The sequence below is a fragment of the Rhodnius prolixus genome, unplaced genomic scaffold, assembly GCF_049639745.1.
Source record: "Rhodnius prolixus isolate KJV_2025 unplaced genomic scaffold, Rpr scaffold_3, whole genome shotgun sequence".
Classification (NCBI taxonomy): domain Eukaryota; kingdom Metazoa; phylum Arthropoda; class Insecta; order Hemiptera; family Reduviidae; genus Rhodnius; species Rhodnius prolixus.
Window position 1 is genome coordinate 44236107 of NW_027411603.1, and position 18191 is coordinate 44254297.

Sequence of the window (18191 nt, forward strand, 5' to 3'; positions counted from 1 at the left end):
CGTTTCACATACCCCCTATTCTCCAGACTTGGCTCCCTCGGACTACTATTTGTTCCCCAATATGAAGAAATGGCTGGCGGGAAAAAGATTTTATTCAAACGAGGAGGTGATTGCAGAAACGAATGGCTATTTTTCAGACTTGGACAAATCCTATTATTCGGAAGGGATCAACAAACTAGAGCAGCGTTGGACGAAGTGTATAAGCCTAAAAGGAGACTATGTTGAAAAATAAAAAAGTTTACCCCAAAAAATTAAGTAGTTTTTATTTTTGCACGGACTTTTCAAACGACCCTCGTAATTAAAACTGTGAAAACCACCTTAAGGAATTCAGGAACCCTATCGTCAGAAGAACACTTACAAAGGTTTACCTGATATCAAGGAGACTTAAAATGACCGCAGTCCTCAAACAAAGCAAAGTTTTAAATAAACTGTAAAAAGTTATGGAAGATTTGAAAGAAACAAATATTTTAAGTGTCGTTTTTTGAGAACAGAGCAGAAAACTGAAAACAACTTTTCAGAAAATGATGCTTCTGTCAATTTTCTTCAAAATTGGAATTGAATTTTCACATTGAATCTCTATTTAAAAAGTGATTAGGTTATAAATATAATTATACTATTTTACAAGCTGTATGAGTTAGTTAGGAGATAAGTAGTTTCTAAAATTCGGAATTACAAAAAAAAAAAGTGTAAGTTCAAAACTCGAGAATTAAACGAAAGAGTGAATTGTGTTTCCACACTCGAATGAGTTTCGAAAACTAAAATACAACCATAAAGCAATACTTCATGATAAAGTTGTAAGAGAGAGAAAAAAACAAGTAAAAAGTATGGTAGTTAGTGTCTCTCAAGAAATAATCCATCTAATCCTAGCCTCACCACTCTACTCGCTCGATGAAGGGAGTCCTTGAGAGCAAACTTTACTCCTGCAGGAATTTTGGTATTCCAGTAAATCCTGAGATTAACTTAATATCATCTCACTTTAAACCCTTTGTCATCTCACTGGACAACGTTGTTTACCCATTTCTAAAACTATATATAAGAGTAGTCCAAAAAAAAAAAAAGGAAAAGTTGCTTCAAATTGTCGTAAATATTCTAAACCCAAGATAAATATGAAAATAAATGAGAAGAAAACCTCCAAAGCCAGTGCTTTTAGGTGAAAATACAAAAGTGATTCTTAAAAAAAATTATTGGTACCATTACGAAAAATAGGTTCAAAAGAAAACAAACTATAAATTTATAAACAAACTTTTCGTAGTTTATTTCCATAGTTTCAAACTGTTCATGAACTATAAAGCTTACACATTTCAACTAACAGCCATAAGAGAGAGCTGGTGATGATCGTAGTGTATTAGTTACCGTGAAAGCTTTTGATTGACTAATCAATCTGTCCACATTTTATACCTCCTTCTTGGTTGGTTAATTATTTAACGCTAAATATTACATAGAAAAAAAAAAGCAAAATCTAAAGGAATTCGATAAATTATCAGACCATGCATTAAAAATTCTATATTAAAAATATCTGTTCAAATGTAATGAAATTTTAAGTTTAATGAATATTTGGGAAAAAGAATGAAAAGCCCAAATCTGTTTAGAAGTGGGTCAGAAGAATGGAGTCCTTAATCTGTGATGTTATTGTGGCAGATTGCCTTTTTAATGAAAGACCTTTTGCCCAGGTTTTCAGGAAGAACTTGGCATCAGATGGCTGGAAGTACCTGAAAGAAATATTAACTTTATATTAAGAAATATTAAGTTAAACTCTCTTTTTTCTCGTAGACTTCAATATATTTTTTCTCGTAGACTTCTTGCTTCTTCTTCCAAATTGTAATCATTCCAAATAGTTCATGTGAATGAATTTGTTTTTTACTTATTTAACAAAAACAAAAGTGACTCAGGTTCAATAAAAATTATTGCGAAACATAATCAGTCAAAAAAAGTTTAGACAACTATTTGATCATAATTTTATTTATTTAGCCAAAGAAATACTGACTTAATCATGGTCACCGTTCTGGTTAGTGAACTGGAATTCCTGGTATGTACTGTAATCCAGTTCCAATTCCACTGTTAATCAGCGATGATATAGCGTTCGCAACTTTTCCACCTATATTTGCAATAACATCTACTGCCCCTCCGACAATGCCGGTAGTAATCTGTGCCACAGTGTTGGTGCCAGTTAGTACTGCACGTCCTATACTTTCGGTCCCATTAAATAGATTCAGGCTAACTGTTTGGCCAGCATCTAGTGTCCATTTTGTGGCCGCAGTTACAATATTTGTTGCACTACCAACGATTGGAATACTTCCAATAATAGTGTTAATGAGATCTAAAACAAAATAATCATTTAAATGTAATCTGTTTAGTAGAGAATGGAGGAGTTTAGATCAATGACTAATCGATGGGTCTTCTCAGAGTGAGGATTGGCTTTGTAAGCATCAACACTGCCAACTAGTAAATTGAAAACGTATTGTTTACTAAGGAGCCAGTTTTTGGTACCATAAAAATGAGTTATAACCGTTTTACTAGCCCATTACACTCTAATGCAGAGTTTTATAAAGTTTTAACGTAAGGAGTGTTGAGCAAAAATATTTTTTTTAAGGACCCTGAATTTAGAAAAGTGGGTTTACGTTTGGGTGAACGTGTAATACTGTGATAACAATTATTAGTTTATCTCTGAAAGAGGTAAATAGAAAATATGATACTTTCTTTAAAAGCCACCAGAGTACTGTAAGAACGTATTGTAAGAACAAAAATACCGATTACTCTTATTGTCAACATAGATCTAACAAACTGTAAAAAGTTTAGCTGCTATTATCTCCTAAACTAATGTAGTGTTCAAGTTATATTTTACTTGTAGATAGGGATTGTCCTACAAAAGTCCAAGATTTCATAATGATTAGATGAATGTAGAGTTTAAAAATTTTAAATTTAGGACCGGTTTTAAACTGAAAAGTTTAGCTGTCATTACAATGGTTCCCAATCTTTTTTCATTAGTGTACCCCTTTACCTGATTGTTTCCTTAGTGTGTACCCCTAACATATGTATATATATATATATATATATATGAATAAATAATCGTATTCTTGATTTTACGTATTGTAACTTTAAATTAACAGCAAAACAATCTGAATATAATGTGTCTTGTAAAGAACATATACATATGATATGTTCCTATTAAAAAAATCATCTATGAATAGGTAAACATTTCAAACCAATAACTATTGCAGGGGTCGTAAATCGAAAGAGCAAAGCGTTAATAAAGGAGAAGTAAATTATATGCAGGCCATGTGTAATGTTACTCCAAAACTAAAGCGACATTTTTTCGAATTTTCACATTTTCCGCCAAAATAACTTCTTTTTTGCTTACCCCTAGGGGTACCCTAGGTTTGGAACCGCTGTCCTAGACTAATGCATCTTTTAAGTTTGTATTTTACTCGAATATAGGGACTGATATTGTCTATAAATGTTCAAGACTTCATAGTGATTTGATGAGTGTGGAGCGAGATAGTGAAACCCTTCTGTAATTTGTGGTTTGTTTGGTTAGCTTAGATTTTATTTTATTAATAAGCTAATGTGGTAGTTAGAGGTCTTCTACTTACATTGATCTGAGCAAAAACATTTATAGCATCCATCACAATAGATCTAGGTAAGTCGCAGCGCGCTATTACTCTTCTCACTCCCCCCAAAAAGGCTCAATCTTGGTCTGATTTTAGAAGGGTTATCTTGGTCTGATTTTAAAGGGGATATCTTAGTCTGACTTTAAAGAGGTTATCTTGAGTTTTTAATTTTATCATTTTCCCAAGAAACTTCTTTTTAAAGCATTTGCAGGAAGAGAAAGGATAGTTGCTCTTCCAGAAAATCCAGGAAACTTCTTTAAGTTGATAAGGTTAGCCATTTAATACTATTTCTGTTCCTCATCTATGTGAGGAATGTGTGATATATATCTAGCTAAAATTTCGAGTTTATAGAAAATTTTTTAACAAAAAATACCACCTTGTAGAACGGATTTAACACTTTTCTGACAGTTTTTCGTGAATGCTTCCAATGATTATCCCTTAACTTTGATATACGAGCATTACAGGCATAGTTCAGTAACGTTTTAGTTTAATAATAAATTTTCTAGGACAGTTATTTTAGGATACTCTGAGGACGGATATATTTAGCTTCCCGACATTAATGAAGAGTCATAAATGTGCAATTTTAAAATCTAGATAATGTCAATAATAATTAAATGATGTTTTTTTATATGGACTTTGAAAACCTATATAAGAACTTCGAGAATTATAGTAGGTGCAGTATTTACCTAAAATTTTATTTGATAGATCTACTGTTTCGCTTACAACTTCTTGGCCAAAAAGGGCAGTTGACGTAACTGCCGCTTTACCCGTGGAAGTGGTCATATATGCGGCCTGACTAGTTACTCCTATTGGTAGTTGTGCGGTACCATTTACTAGGGAAAATACTTGACCAATAGCTTGACCAGTTTTACTAATTTTCTCTTGGGTATAATTTGCAACGTAAGATAGCCCAGTAGTAAATATATTTGGCGCACCATTCACAACAGAATGCACTAACACAATTGAAAATATTACAGTTTTTAATGAATCTTTCATAACTGCTGGTAGTCAATATAAAACTGGGACAGAATTTGTATACGTTTGTTTCATACGTAAGATATGTAAAATACATGGATTATTATTTTTTCTACCATTGCAAAAGCACCTGTATCAATATTGGAGGAACTACGTAAGTTTCATTAAAAGGTTATTGCGTTATTTACATATATATACATACATACACTGCCGCTCAAAAGTTTAAGACCACCTGTTATTTTTATTAATTAATAAGTTTTAATCACTCGAAACCCTAATTACACTTACGGCAGGCTTAAGTACAATGGCGGTGCTTCAAAAGACGTGTATAAGATTGTAACAGGTGATGACGAATCATGGATGTATGCGTATGAGCCGGAAACTAAACAGCAGTCGACTGTATGGGTGTTTCAAGATGAACCAAATCCAACAAAAGTTGTACGCGCTCGAAGCACTTCGAAACAAACGGTCGCCTGTTTTTTCGGAAAAACTGGTCATGTGGCAACAGTGCCTTTAGAGCAGCGGTTCTCAACCTGTTGGTCGCGACCCCGGCGGGGGTTGAACGACCAAAACACAGGGGTCGCCTAAAGCCATCGGAAAACACATATTTCCGATGGCTTTAGCCGCTGAGAAGCCGCGCTACCGTCTGCAGCAGCGCTATTCAGCTGGAACGCAAGCCGTTATGGCCGTTAATGATATTTATTGGAATTAGTAATAAATATTTCTCAATATATAATTTAAATATTGTTTTTGTGATTAATCACTACGTTTAAATTATGTTTGATTTGTAGCAATGAGAATACATAATGTATATCAGGCATTTACATTCCGAATCAAAACTGTAGCAAAATTACAGTTATGTAGTAGCCACCAAAATAATTTTTTGGTTTGGAGTCACCGCAAATGAGGAACTGTATTGCGGGGTCACGGCATTAGAAAGGTTGAGAACCACTGCTTTAGAGGAACGTAGAACGGTTAATTCTGAATGGTACACAACCATTTGTTTGCCGGAAGTCTTCGATGAAATAAGGAAAACAAACAAGCGCCGTCGGATCATTCTTCATCAAGACAATGCCAGCTGTCACACATCTCGTCTAACAACCGACTATTTGAGCACTCAAAACATCGAATTAATGGGTCTTCCGCCGTACAGTACCGATGTGGCACCAAATGACTTCTTTTTTTTCCGAACGTCAAGAATAAATTACGTGGACAACGATTTTCGTCGGCAGAAGAAGCCGTTGATGCATTCAAAAACCATGTTTTGGAGGTGTCTCAAGCGGAATGGAAAAATGCTTTGACAAGTGGTTCGAACGCATGCAGAAGTGTACGAGTATAGATCATAAAGGAGAATATTTTGAAAAACAATAAAGTCATTTTCAATGACAAATTACTGTTTTTTTATTATTAGGCTCAAAATATAAATAGTGCCCCTCGTATATTGAACTGTGTACTTCTGTTAACATATATTAAAGCTTCATTGTTGAAAAACAATGTTAGTTTGTGTTATTTATTCCAAAATATATCGAATATTCTCAAAAAATTGAGGTGGTCCTAAACTTTTGACCGGCAGTGTATATCAGTGTATGTCAGTACACTTACTGTTCACAAGAAAAAGTATTTATATTCTTGCCATATTCTAAAATTGAATTTTTTACTAGAAATTTCGAGAAGACCTGAGCTCAAACATTGTACTTTTTGGTGATAAAATCACTCTCTTGGTTGTCCCAGGAATAAACAGGAATTTTCCAGACGAGAATGTGCTGGCCAGTATCATATCTTCTCAACGAAGTTGGTGAAATAATGTGGACTACTGCAGAGATTCTTAACTTAGATACAAATATTGCCCAGATGCAAAAGAAAAAAAGAACTTAACGTATTTCAAATCAAATTGAACTAATTTACAAGGTGACACTAATTTTAATAGATTTTTTTTAATTAATTCTGAATAATAAAATACATTTAATGATCACATCAGTGATCGCAATTGGTGGGTTATCCATTTCGTTAGTTTAGCATTTGATACTAATTAATTTCTCAAGTGCATGCCTTTGTGAAAAATAATGCAAATCTTTCTAGAACCCTCATTGGCATGTTCCCTTTTATTGAAAACAGTTGTCATGAAGAAGTATCAGTCTCGATTTAGCTGTACTTAGAAAAATGGTAAACACTTCTATGGTTTAAAAACCTTTAACTATCAGAAATGGTGCTTTTGAGAATTGATTGTGCGCGTGGTGGCTAAAATAAAACTTTTGAAATTTTTGTGATAAAAGAATTGTCTCAATTTTACCAGGAAACGTTTTCTTTTACTCACAGGACACAGCAGGATAGTGAAAGTTCAAAATTTACTTTTGGAAAGAAGATAAAGAGGATGTGATTGTAAAAGGCAAACCAGTGCCAAAACGAAGTACCAAACTAGCTAACTAAGAAATTCTGATTTATTGGACACTGCTAAGCAAAGACTATTCACATGAGATTAACATTGCCATTCCAACTAGAGTGCACTCAGTAAGAGAAAGAAAAAAGTTGTAATGATCTTCACAGTTGATGCGCAACCAAAAAAGGAGTTGGTTGAACTTATTTTAAAAAGGAAAAAAATTATGAGATTACATGCATTGTAAACAATTTGTGCGAAATAGTTAAAACTAAATATTTGAATGTAGTATTTTCAAGTATTTTCATCCACGACATCTAACTTGGTAGTTGAAAGATAAGCCCCTCCTAAAAACAATTGGTGATTACTTCTCATTATTTACTTTTTAATTCAAAAGTTTTATCCCCAAAAAACCTTTTTGCCAATTCTATTTTCACCTAATACATTACATTTGAAGAATAATTCAAAGTTATTGACTTAGTACCGATTAAAGATGTTATTGTAATAAATAAAAAAGAGAAAAAAATACAAAAACATGAGATATATTGAAAGAACTAGAAATAAATAAAAGAATCGTTCGGACATTAAGAGATAAGGAAGCTTGTGATGCTGTGTTGAGACAGTGAACTGAAAAAGTCCACAACTGAATTCTACCTGATAAGAGTACAAGAAGGAGACAGTCTAAGAGAAGAAGTAGAGATGATAGCAAGGTTTAAAGAGTTAGAGTCTAGAAAACCGAGAAAAGGGCAGCTGATGCCCTTAACTTATGATGGGAAATACCGTCAAAGCAAGAGTGAAAGAAATCATTCCATCCACAACAGAAATTTAATGTCCAGCCGTGATTTATGTTCAACAATCCTTTAAAGGTTTAGTTACTGAAGTCTTGGCATGGGTTAAGTTTATTATTCATGTTTTTAGTAATAAAATATTTCATTTGAAGTGTCTTTTGTATTAAATAATTATTTTGCACTCATACTGAAATTGAAAGTAATTAACTTCAACTGTGAATTTATAGATTATGAAAATTATTAATCATGAATATATAATAATTAGTTTATCATAGTCTTAAAGTAACTAAATATTATTAATAGAAACTAAAACAAATCTATTCCGTGCAAAACTCTATTCGGAATAAGGGTCCAGTTGAATATACTTCTGTTTATTTTGAATGATTAGATTTCTTTAAAAAAATATATATAAATGATTGTTAAATATTTATAAATGTATCTGATTGCACGCACTAGTTTACTTTCTTGGCATAAATAAACATAATTATATGTATTGGTTTAAATATTTTACAGTATACAAGTATTTGAAATTTACTAAAAACAAAAATTAAAGTTTGAACAAGTGTTCTTACTCAGGATTACATCCGTCAGCAGTTAGAATCTTAGTTCCTAATCACCAGTTCTACGATGAAGTTATTGTTAATTTGTTCAGTGATCTGTTGCTTTTATTCAGTAATTTTTGTGGATGCAAAGCCTTATCCGGGGGACAATGGTGTAGGATGGTATGTACCATGGAGCTGTTTTGGTGGTGGTGAAACAGTCGAAGAGGAACCATCTCTTCCTGTTATCCCAAACGTTGAAAGTAAACTGGTTGAAATAGCTCTTACAATTTTAGGTGAGTACCATTACCGATTCTTCCTGAATTGTATTTCAATTCAAGAGTAACTAGATCTAGTGATTGCATTATTTTATTTTTGTACAGAATAACAAATGCAATAGAATTAATGCAGTATCACTAATAATATTTGAAATTCTAGTGATAAACCCTGTTACTATAATTCTCATGATTCTAAATTTATCCCTATTACCCTACACTCATAGCGCCCCGTAAGTTGGTCCTAGAATAGCAGAAGCCGGCAATCAGGGATAACATTCCTTGTAACATAGGCTTTCCTTATAAAGCCTTTCAAGATATTCTAAAGAACATTCTCTCGAATTAACGGAAACTACATATACAGTCCCTCCAAGGAATCCTACGAAGTGTCCTTTGACACACTGCAAAACTTCGCTACCGAGGTTATTTTTTGTTCTGATTATAGGAAATATATTGGAGTTTCCTGAATCTCCCCACAGAATCGGCAGCTGCCTTCACATTCTAGACCCAGTTTCTTCAGGTGACTTTTGAAATGACAAGCCTCATCAGCTTATAACATCTGGTAACTTAGAATAACCAGAAAGAACAGGCGCTCGCCATGGAAGCCACACTTCCAACGTCCTATCCAATGTCCTGGGGATCGGGTATTTTTGGACGAGCTAACATATATTTCCGGTGTAAATTCAAGTTCAAATATTTCACGATTACAATGCTTCCTCTTACGGTGTGTAAAAGAATAAAAATTAAATTAAATTTTGAATTGAACCAGATTATTTGGAATTGTTTTCAATACAGAAAAAAATATAGTTGTATTCGTAGCCATTCTATTTTTATAATTTTACTTAATTAAAGCATTGCTACTGTAATTTAGATTTTGTTTCAAAATTTATGAACAAGGTAAGGGATTAGCTGAGGGTTAGCGTATTGTCGTTGCATTTCGGATCAAGCTGATAGCCCTTAGCTTTTCTCTCCTAGTATCTTCTTCCAATCCTTCCAGTCAAAAACACTCCGTAGAATCGCTAATGCTCCTTACTTTGTTTCTAATTATACCTTCCACCGGAGATTTCCATGTTTACTATGTTTCAGAAGCTGTAAGATCCTGCTACATTAAATTCTATACTTCAATTACCTCACATCCCAATCCTCTAGTATCTCAGCTTACTACTCTACCAGGAAATCCTCCCAGGCAATTGAAGCGCAGGCGGCCACGCCATCTTCTAAATGAAGTAAGTGCCAGTGTACTGTACCTCTTTGGGAGTTTCACCAATGGATGAATTCTCCCCTCATGCTATTTATGTATTTATTCTATTATCATATTGTATCAGCTTCACTTGTTGCAGAAAAATAATACAGTTGTGAAAATAAATAAAGTAAGAAAAAAAAAAAAGTATCGTCTCACAGCTCTCAGCCCTATGGTATAGTGTTGTTTGTAACGATAGAGCACTGTCCAGAGTACGGTCAATGATCTCCGATGTTGAGGCATCTTAAATAAAAAAATAATAATAATGAAACCATTTACAATTTTTTATAAAAATCATTTAAATCAATTCCTTTAATAATGAATTAAATTTTCAATTTCAGAAGAAACTTTCCACTCATTAATAATTGATGCATTTAATATTGTAGATTTAGTAAAAACTGTGCCTGGATTGGAGTCCCTAGCTCAGCTTGGTAAAAGTGGTGTCAAGAGAGCCTGGGAACTTTGGCAAATGTTAATGAATTATTAAACACATTCAATGAGCAAAATATGAATCTCTTCACTAATATGGTTGAATCGGGCAACAAAAGGATTTCGAGTGTAACTAAATTGGGATTAGGAATGGCTTAAAGGTGTGGCTAACCAAGGAAATGATATAGTGCATACAAGTATAACTGCTGCGGAAGGCTTAACGGAACAAGCGATCGGAGGAACAGATAGAATATCATCCTTTGGTAATCGTTTTACTGATGCTTTACAGAAAGTTAAAAAGCTGTTAAATGATATTCGCCAAATGATGAGCCCTGAGGAATTTGAAGACTGTGAATTAGAATAATTAATGTATTTTTCTCAGTATAAAATAAAACAGAATGTTCTTTAGTGTTTTACAAATAATCTATTTACAAAATTAAGAGTATATTTACCTTTTACTTCAACAACAAATACAATTCTTATTTTTCCCTGTTGAATAACTTCTTGCAGAATATCTTTGAATACAATTTATCTTAAAGTGTCAGTAAAAAGTAATTTATTTTTACCCCTTAAATATTTAAAAAATAAGAATAATCTTTTTTATTATTTATTTTAATTCCTTAACTTTTGGAATTTTCTAGCAATATATTTTTTGAAATAGAGTTTATGCTAGAAAATGAGGTTTAAATGACCTTTTTTAGAGAATAAGGTTTTCAAAAACAAAAAATTGTAAAACATAAATCAAAATAAATAATTAATTGTATGTTAGAAATTTCTTTAATAGGTTTTTATTTTCAGTTTTTATAATTTGAATTGTTTTATTTGTAAAATGATTTAAAATACTTTGTACCTCAATGAAGATATTTTATGTTTAATGTGACATTGTCATCTTCGCTGATTCCAGAACGGATGCACAGTCAAAATAGAATATTCTGTCTGAGTACTGTTCAGCAAATTTTCTCCAAGTTAACACAGAGAAGACCAAGGTGGTGGTATTTTGTCCCCAAAAAAAGTTAAAAAAGTTCCCCATATTGAAATTTGGTGAAAGAGATATACAATACGTGTCTAGTTATATCTACCTTGGAATCCCTTTCATTTCTTCAGGTAATTTTAGATTATGCTCAGATCAATTGGCAAATAAAGGCTCAAAAGGGTTAGGAAAGGTAAAAGATATCTTAATTAGAGGGCGGTCTAACACCTGGGAAAACAAAATTAGATTATTTTAATATATTGGCGTTTCAACTGTACTGTATTCCTCTGAAATCAGGGCTCGGACCGAAGATCTTGAAAGAGTCCAAACTAATTTTTTCAAACAATTGTACCACTTGCCTGTAAATACTCCTAATCACTTCATAAGATCTGAAATAGGTTACAAACATCTCAGAATTGTGGCGCTGGAAAGGGTATTAAAATGGTGGGCCAAAGTTCTTAATATGACAACAGATGATTTGCCCAGACAATCTTATAATGTTTTGTTTAATTATCTGAAAAAAATCACAGTTTAATTGTAAAACAAAAAATTGGTTGTCCTATTTAAATGATATCCTAACGTGTTTGGATGTCCCTCAATTTTAGATTCAACTTACGATTGTAAAACTATTGCCAATAACTGTGATTTTAATTTCGGTTAAGCTATAAGGATGGCAGGAATATAGAGTACTGATCCATCTATTAGCTGTAAGTTTGTATGTAAATAGTTGTATATAGTAGAGGGATGAATGTGTGAAGCGAATGTATTTATAAGTAAGAATGGAGAGTGAGTGATATTCTAGTGATAAGCACCTAGACGATGCCGGTTGTATGGCGAAAGCCAATGCCAAAAAAAGGCAAAAAAAAAACTGAAGCGTCAACTTCTGACTATAAACACAAAAATTTCTCAATATATTGCTACTTTCAATATTATATTCTTTCGCTGAGATTAACTTTAGCTAATCTTACAAAGGGAAGATCTAAGGGCCATAAGCTATTAGAAAAATGTTCATTTATCTTAGCTGTAAATTTTGTTCAAAGAAACGATAAGAGTAGATAAAAATAGAAATATTTTTAGCTATCACATAAATATTAGGTAGCTTTTATTTTGGGTACAGTACAATTCAAAACATTCCTCTTGAATGCAATCTGATATTTTATACTCCAATTTAAAGTTACTCAGTTAAAACTTCATCTTTTTGGGGATAACGCAGCATACTATTAATTTCAGTTAAATAATTTTTAATTTTTGTTATAGAATTTCTAAACCAATTACCAATTGCAGTTAAACTTTCAATTCCATTTATCATTTGCTGTGTTGCGACTTGGACAGTTTCTACACTTGAGTTAACTATATTATTCCTTGCTCCTACCAAATTCACAGCGATCCTTACGCCTGTATAAATAAGCCTGTACAGCGCTTCCTGCCCAAATCCGATCAGATTGAAGATAAAACCGATCCGGTTCTCTTCGAATAACTTGATGTACCGTAATAAATTTTTCAATAGTTCCTGTCCTGTTTTAATGCCTTCGTTCCCAAGTCCACCTATATTGGTCAACCAAGGCACAGCATCTACCAATCCTAGAATATAAGGTTTATCAGTTAGTTATGACTGGAAAGTATTTACAGAAAGGGAAGTTCTTAACATTTACTAAGCTTCTAAGATAATTTTTTTGGATATTAGTAGACTGTTAAATTAATTGATTAAAAAATTATTGTTTGTTTCGAAAAATATGTTTTAATCAGAAAGATCAGAAAATGATCAATGTATATGGACAGAATATCTCAAAAACGAAATTCCAGAAAGCCGAAACTTTATATTTTGAATTGGTTCAAAACCAGGGAAGCCGATTGAAACTTAGCATCAAAATACCTTAACTGGATTTATCACTTTACGGATTTGGTTTTTCACTTGATTCAAATTTTCCTGGAATGGGTATACACATCATTGAACGCAAAATTTACTACAACGTTTATTTCAAACATTCTTTCATGAATATTGCTAGGGAGGGCACTTTCTGAGAGAAGTGGGTAGGTTTTCCCCCAAAGTACTATTTATTTATTTATTTATAAGACGGGCAATCACCCAGTTACAAAGAAATATAATTTAAAATAACATTTAATAATAACTCAATATATAATAATTATAGAATATACATAAATCATACATTTATACATATATATATATCGTAGAATAGAAATAAAGATAAAATAGAAATAATATATACACATAATTTACTTAATAGATAAACAAAATACTTCAAAATATGTACTATAAAATATACTTTAAAAATTTCAATGTAATTATTGATTACTATTTCAATGTATTTGAAATAGTAATTTCAACTATTTCAATGTATTTGAAATAGTAATTTCAACTATTTCAATGTAATGTAGGTCCTGTGTTTTCATTATAAAATAAAGAAAGATTAGTAAATTAATGCCTATTTTTAGGCGGGCTTTACGTCTAACTACTAAATTCTGTATCGGGGACAGAGGCAGCTAAAAAACATACTTAAATATTTCATTCTCATATTAAACGTTGTGTAAATTCCAAGACCTACACCGCGAATCGACCCTAATACTACATCTTAGCTTTGCGGGCCTTAGCCTCTGGCAATCTGTCTGTACTTAATAATAACAAAAAATTACATATTATTAAACCAAAAAATATTTATTGACGCCGTTAAGTGCGCTATTGTTAGATTTAACATTTATTCCCATTTATCAGATTTCAAATCACAATAATTCCGATTTTACTTTAATATTAGCAATAATATTGGCTGCCTAGAGTACACCTTATGTACCCCGAACATCTGGCTACCCTACTGGGTTTGCTCTCTAAACGGACATTCATGAACATTAAATAACTTATTCCTATAGAAATTTAGTAGTTGGGAAGAAAAAAATAACTTTTATCGATTTTAATGACGGAACTCCAAAAAAATGAACTCTGCAAAAGAAAATAGAACTCACCTAAAACTTCATGGGATAGATCGACAACCTTACTTTCAAGATCTGGACTTTCTTGGACTTTTCCAACCATTGAAACAATATCGTATGCATCTGCAGTACTTCCGCCAGAGTCTAAAGTCACTGCAAAGGGCAGTGCACCCACAAAAACATCGTGGATCAGAACAAAGCAAAAGAACACTGGACAAATTAACAATAACCTCATCGTAGAATGTGCGCTCAGAAATTAAGGTGAAACCTGTTTTTGGATACTATTGTTAGAACACTTGTTCAAACTTTAAATTTTGCTTTCAATAAACATCAAATAATTTTTTCTTGCATATTTATAGAACAGTTACAACCAAATATATAATTATGTTTGTTTATGCCAAGAAAGTAAACCATGTTTGTTTATTTTATTTTTTTAAAAAGTAAGGATATGTTCAATTTAGAAATTAGCTCCTATTTAATTTTAAGGTTAAACATTTGTTTTAATTTACATTGATATTTTTTGATTTCTGTCTCTAAATATTTCAAGTCTTTTATTGTTACTTATACAATAATAAATCTTACGGTTAAACAGTTTTAAACTGATATTGATGCTAATTCTGACACACTATTATTGCGAGTTGAGAATAATTGTTATGGCAAACAGTTTTAGTAGAAATTAGACATGAATTGAAAATTTTGTAATAGAAATAGTGGTAACTGAATTACTATATTTGCAACACCTGATTGTGTTTTTCTAAATTCCCAATTTGATTTGAATTTATGAAAATAATTGTGGGATACATTCAACGCCGGAGATTAAGTGGACTTCTTACTGGTATTCCTTGGCTCCACAGTGAATAAAATCATGAAAATGACCGTTTTTTCTTTTTTCTTTGTCTTTTATTCACACTGAGTACAACAAGTGGTGCAGCTTCGCTTTAGGATCTAAAACTTAGCCTTCTAAAAATATTTTTAGAAAAAGAAAACTGTTTTTTCTTAGATTTTTACAGCAACCTGTTCATGTGCAGTTTTCCACTCTTGAGTGATTAAGTGCTAGAAAAGTTTGCAAGGCTAGTCTTCGACTTTTCCTGAAGTATGCAGATTGACAAGGTGGCGCAAGATAAAGTCACTTGGATGAATATAAAACATTCAAAGGGCTCTATTATTTTTCATCAAGGTTTAGATGATACCTCCAAAACGTCAAAAATGTTGTCAAAATAGTAAAATATTGGGTATCTAAAAAAAATACATTTAATACAAATTTAATAATTTTAACACAAAAATTAGTTGATAAAAACATATTACTGTATATTATACACTCTATAATCATGTTACTGTGGAGATTTAAACAGCTGATGCACTCCATCTACTGCAAGCGGGAAATCGGTCCATATTTCCTCCGCAAGGGTGGAAGTCCTCATTTTACCCTGGTTCCTTTCAAGTGTCCATCATTCTCAAGCGGGCGTTTTTAACTATACTCCGATATTCCAGCTTCGGGATGATCCATCAAAGAGTAGCCGTAAGCAAGGGCATCTCCGAGCTCTCTGCTTTCCGCCGAAGTACTCTGTTAAAAAAAGTACTCTGTCTAGGGTTAAATTTTCTGGCCTGTAAAAGGATGCTCCAGAAGTTCCAGTACTTTACACAATTTTCTTACTAATCTCGTATTCTTGATTGCGTTTATGCCAAGAGAGCGCCTCAGATGTTAGCAAATAATGTAGTTATTGATTGTTTTTAACTCTATTCTGACATCCCAGTAGCACACGATAGTAGCCGCAAGCAAGGGCGTCTCCGCGCTCTCTGTTTTTTGCCCAACTATCAATTTTGGGGTTAAATTTTCTGGCCTGTAAAGGGATGCTCCAGATGATCCAGTACTTTGCACAATTTTATTTGCGCATTCTTGGATGCGTTTTTGTCAAGAGAGCGAGCCTTAGATGGTAACAAATAATGTATTTATTAATTATAAAACAAATATACACATAAGTAGCAATATCTGTCAAGATTTCTATTTAATTATATTATAATTCTTCCAATGACATTGATATTAAAAGAATACGGCAAATATCAATTAAAGTAATTTGGTTACATTTAAAATTTAATAAAGGATCTAATTTCCGTCTGTAAAGACATCCTAAAATTTATTTTAAAATAATGGAAATTTTAAAAATACATAAATTATTAAAAAATATCAATAAATGTAAATGATAAACGGCATTGTTCACTTTCTTGGCATAAATAAACATAATTATATATGCATTGTTTTTACTGTTCTTCAGTATATACAGCAAATATTTATTGTTCAATAAAACTAAAAGTGTGGAGTTTAAACAAGTGTTCTTAGCTAGATTTGTAAATCTGTCAACAGATAGAACATTATTTTTGGAGAGTACGATGAAGTTATTGTTCATTTTTCCGTTCTTCTTTTTCTTAGCTTCAGTGCAAAATGTTTTTGTGGATGCATGGTCTCTCTCTCCGAGAAATGGTTGGTGCCTTTTTAGTAGATGTAGTCCAAGTGCAGAGGAACCACCTGCTCCTAGTGCGGAACTACAGGATTCACATGTTTCTTCTAGCTCTGGTCTTGAGACTAAGGTAGAGCAATTATCTGAGGAAGTTGCGAGTGAGTATCTTGATCTATTTCTAATTTCACTACTTAATTTCTTCTTAATTTAATTGAACTTTATTGGATTATCAATCTAGAACTTTGAGAAATATAATCTTGACCAACTTCTACTTCCCTTTGAATCCATTATGTATTTAACCTTAATTACTTCTTCCGCTTAAAAAAAAAAATAATTATTATGATAATAATGTGAAGCACTAACATAATTGCCATCTCTTTTTGTAATATCTCCCTTTCAATCTACATAAGTTCTTAAAACCAATAGTAAAAGCTTAAGAATATCCCATCAATAAATTCAGTTGGGGAAAAAGTCCCTGGCAAACATTACACGTCATGCTCTCTGTATTTACCTAAATTGATAACCATGAAAACACCGTTATTGAAATGTGCCTCATTAGCGCTTTTACTCAATGTGGATTCGATTTAAGTTATTAACATATTCAAAAGACTACACATCGGACTGGTGTAAGTACATCTGTTGCAATAATCACTAAAATGGGCCTTGCAACTACTTTCAAAATACCCTTAATGAATTTAGACAATTTAAACTGCTAGATTTTCTAAATAACCATTAATTGTTGTTCTAATATTCTAGATTTGGTACGTGTTGTCCCTGGAATGGGCTACATAGCGGACCTTGGAAAAAACAGCTTCAAAAAGGTTCTGGAATTTTGGAAATATTTATCGCAGTCTATAGAGACATTCTTAGGGAGAAAGGATGAGCTCATCAATCAATTAGTTAAATCTGGTCGTGAAGTAGAGTCCAGTATTACAGCTAGTGCTAGTAATATGGTTCAAGAAGCGGTTAACAGTGGCAATAGTGTACTCCACTCAAGTTTAGATACTGCAAATTACTACACGAATCGAGTACTTGGTGGAGTCAACATTGTAAGTGCGATAGGTGACAGTTTTACTGCATCAATACACAAAATTATAAAACTTTTAAGTGAAATGCGCGATATATTGCTTTCTCGCTCAAAGTTGGCCGAGTGAGTAGTTATTCTTGTTACAAATCAGAATGTACTTCAGATAAATAATGTCAATAAATAACGTGGTGGCTGTGTTTATTTTACTCCTACTTCACTGAAAACTATCTCTCTACAAAACTGGCACTAAAATAATTAAATAAATTGTCGTTTAATTTATTAAATAGCAAAATTTTATTTTCCTTCTATATTTTGGATATGCTGGTATTTTACTTTTTTCAAACGACTCTAAATAATTTGATAATAACTGAAATGTTAACTGCGCATATACAGCAGCCCACTGGAATCGGCCTACAACCCTCCAGATATGATAAAAAGAAGTTTTCTAATGGACATGCAAAACAATTATGTCAGACACTCTAGACAAGGTTAACTGGCTTAACTTTCCTACAATATAATATAATACAATACCATGATTCCTATTCTCGCCACCAATCTGAAGAAATT

At 32.5% G+C, this 18191-nt stretch overlaps 3 protein-coding genes and 1 pseudogene across 4 annotated transcripts; 2 read left to right on the forward strand and 2 right to left on the reverse strand.

Annotated features, from left to right (window-relative positions):
* Positions 1-1168: 1168 nt before the first annotated feature.
* Positions 1169-4641, reverse strand: LOC141453405 (uncharacterized). Its single transcript, XM_074126601.1, has 3 exons — positions 4295-4641; positions 1985-2317; positions 1169-1709 (listed from the first exon to the last, which is right to left on the reverse strand). The coding sequence occupies exons 1-2, from the start codon at positions 4602-4604 to the stop codon at positions 2007-2009; spliced, it is 621 nt and encodes a 206-aa protein (XP_073982702.1). The 5' UTR covers positions 4605-4641; the 3' UTR covers positions 1169-1709; positions 1985-2006.
* Positions 4642-8182: 3541 nt separating this feature from the next.
* On the forward strand, positions 8183-10879 carry LOC141453280 (uncharacterized; annotated as a pseudogene).
* Positions 10880-10972: 93 nt separating this feature from the next.
* LOC141452968 (uncharacterized) lies at positions 10973-14432 on the reverse strand. Of its 2 annotated transcripts, XM_074125594.1 has the most exons (3): positions 14175-14432; positions 12474-12779; positions 10973-11712 (listed from the first exon to the last, which is right to left on the reverse strand). In XM_074125594.1, the coding sequence occupies exons 1-3, from the start codon at positions 14374-14376 to the stop codon at positions 11705-11707; spliced, it is 516 nt and encodes a 171-aa protein (XP_073981695.1). In that variant the 5' UTR covers positions 14377-14432; the 3' UTR covers positions 10973-11704. The 2 variants fall into 2 exon arrangements, with proteins under 2 accessions (XP_073981695.1, XP_073981694.1); XM_074125593.1 differs by lacking the exon at positions 10973-11712 and having other exon boundaries at positions 11739-12779; positions 14175-14417.
* A 2014-nt stretch (positions 14433-16446) lies between these two features.
* LOC141452832 (uncharacterized) lies at positions 16447-17989 on the forward strand. The gene is made up of 2 exons (XM_074125278.1): positions 16447-16755; positions 17354-17989. Exons 1-2 carry the CDS (start codon positions 16530-16532, stop codon positions 17749-17751), a joined length of 624 nt encoding a protein of 207 aa, XP_073981379.1. The 5' UTR covers positions 16447-16529; the 3' UTR covers positions 17752-17989.
* Positions 17990-18191: the final 202 nt, after the last annotated feature.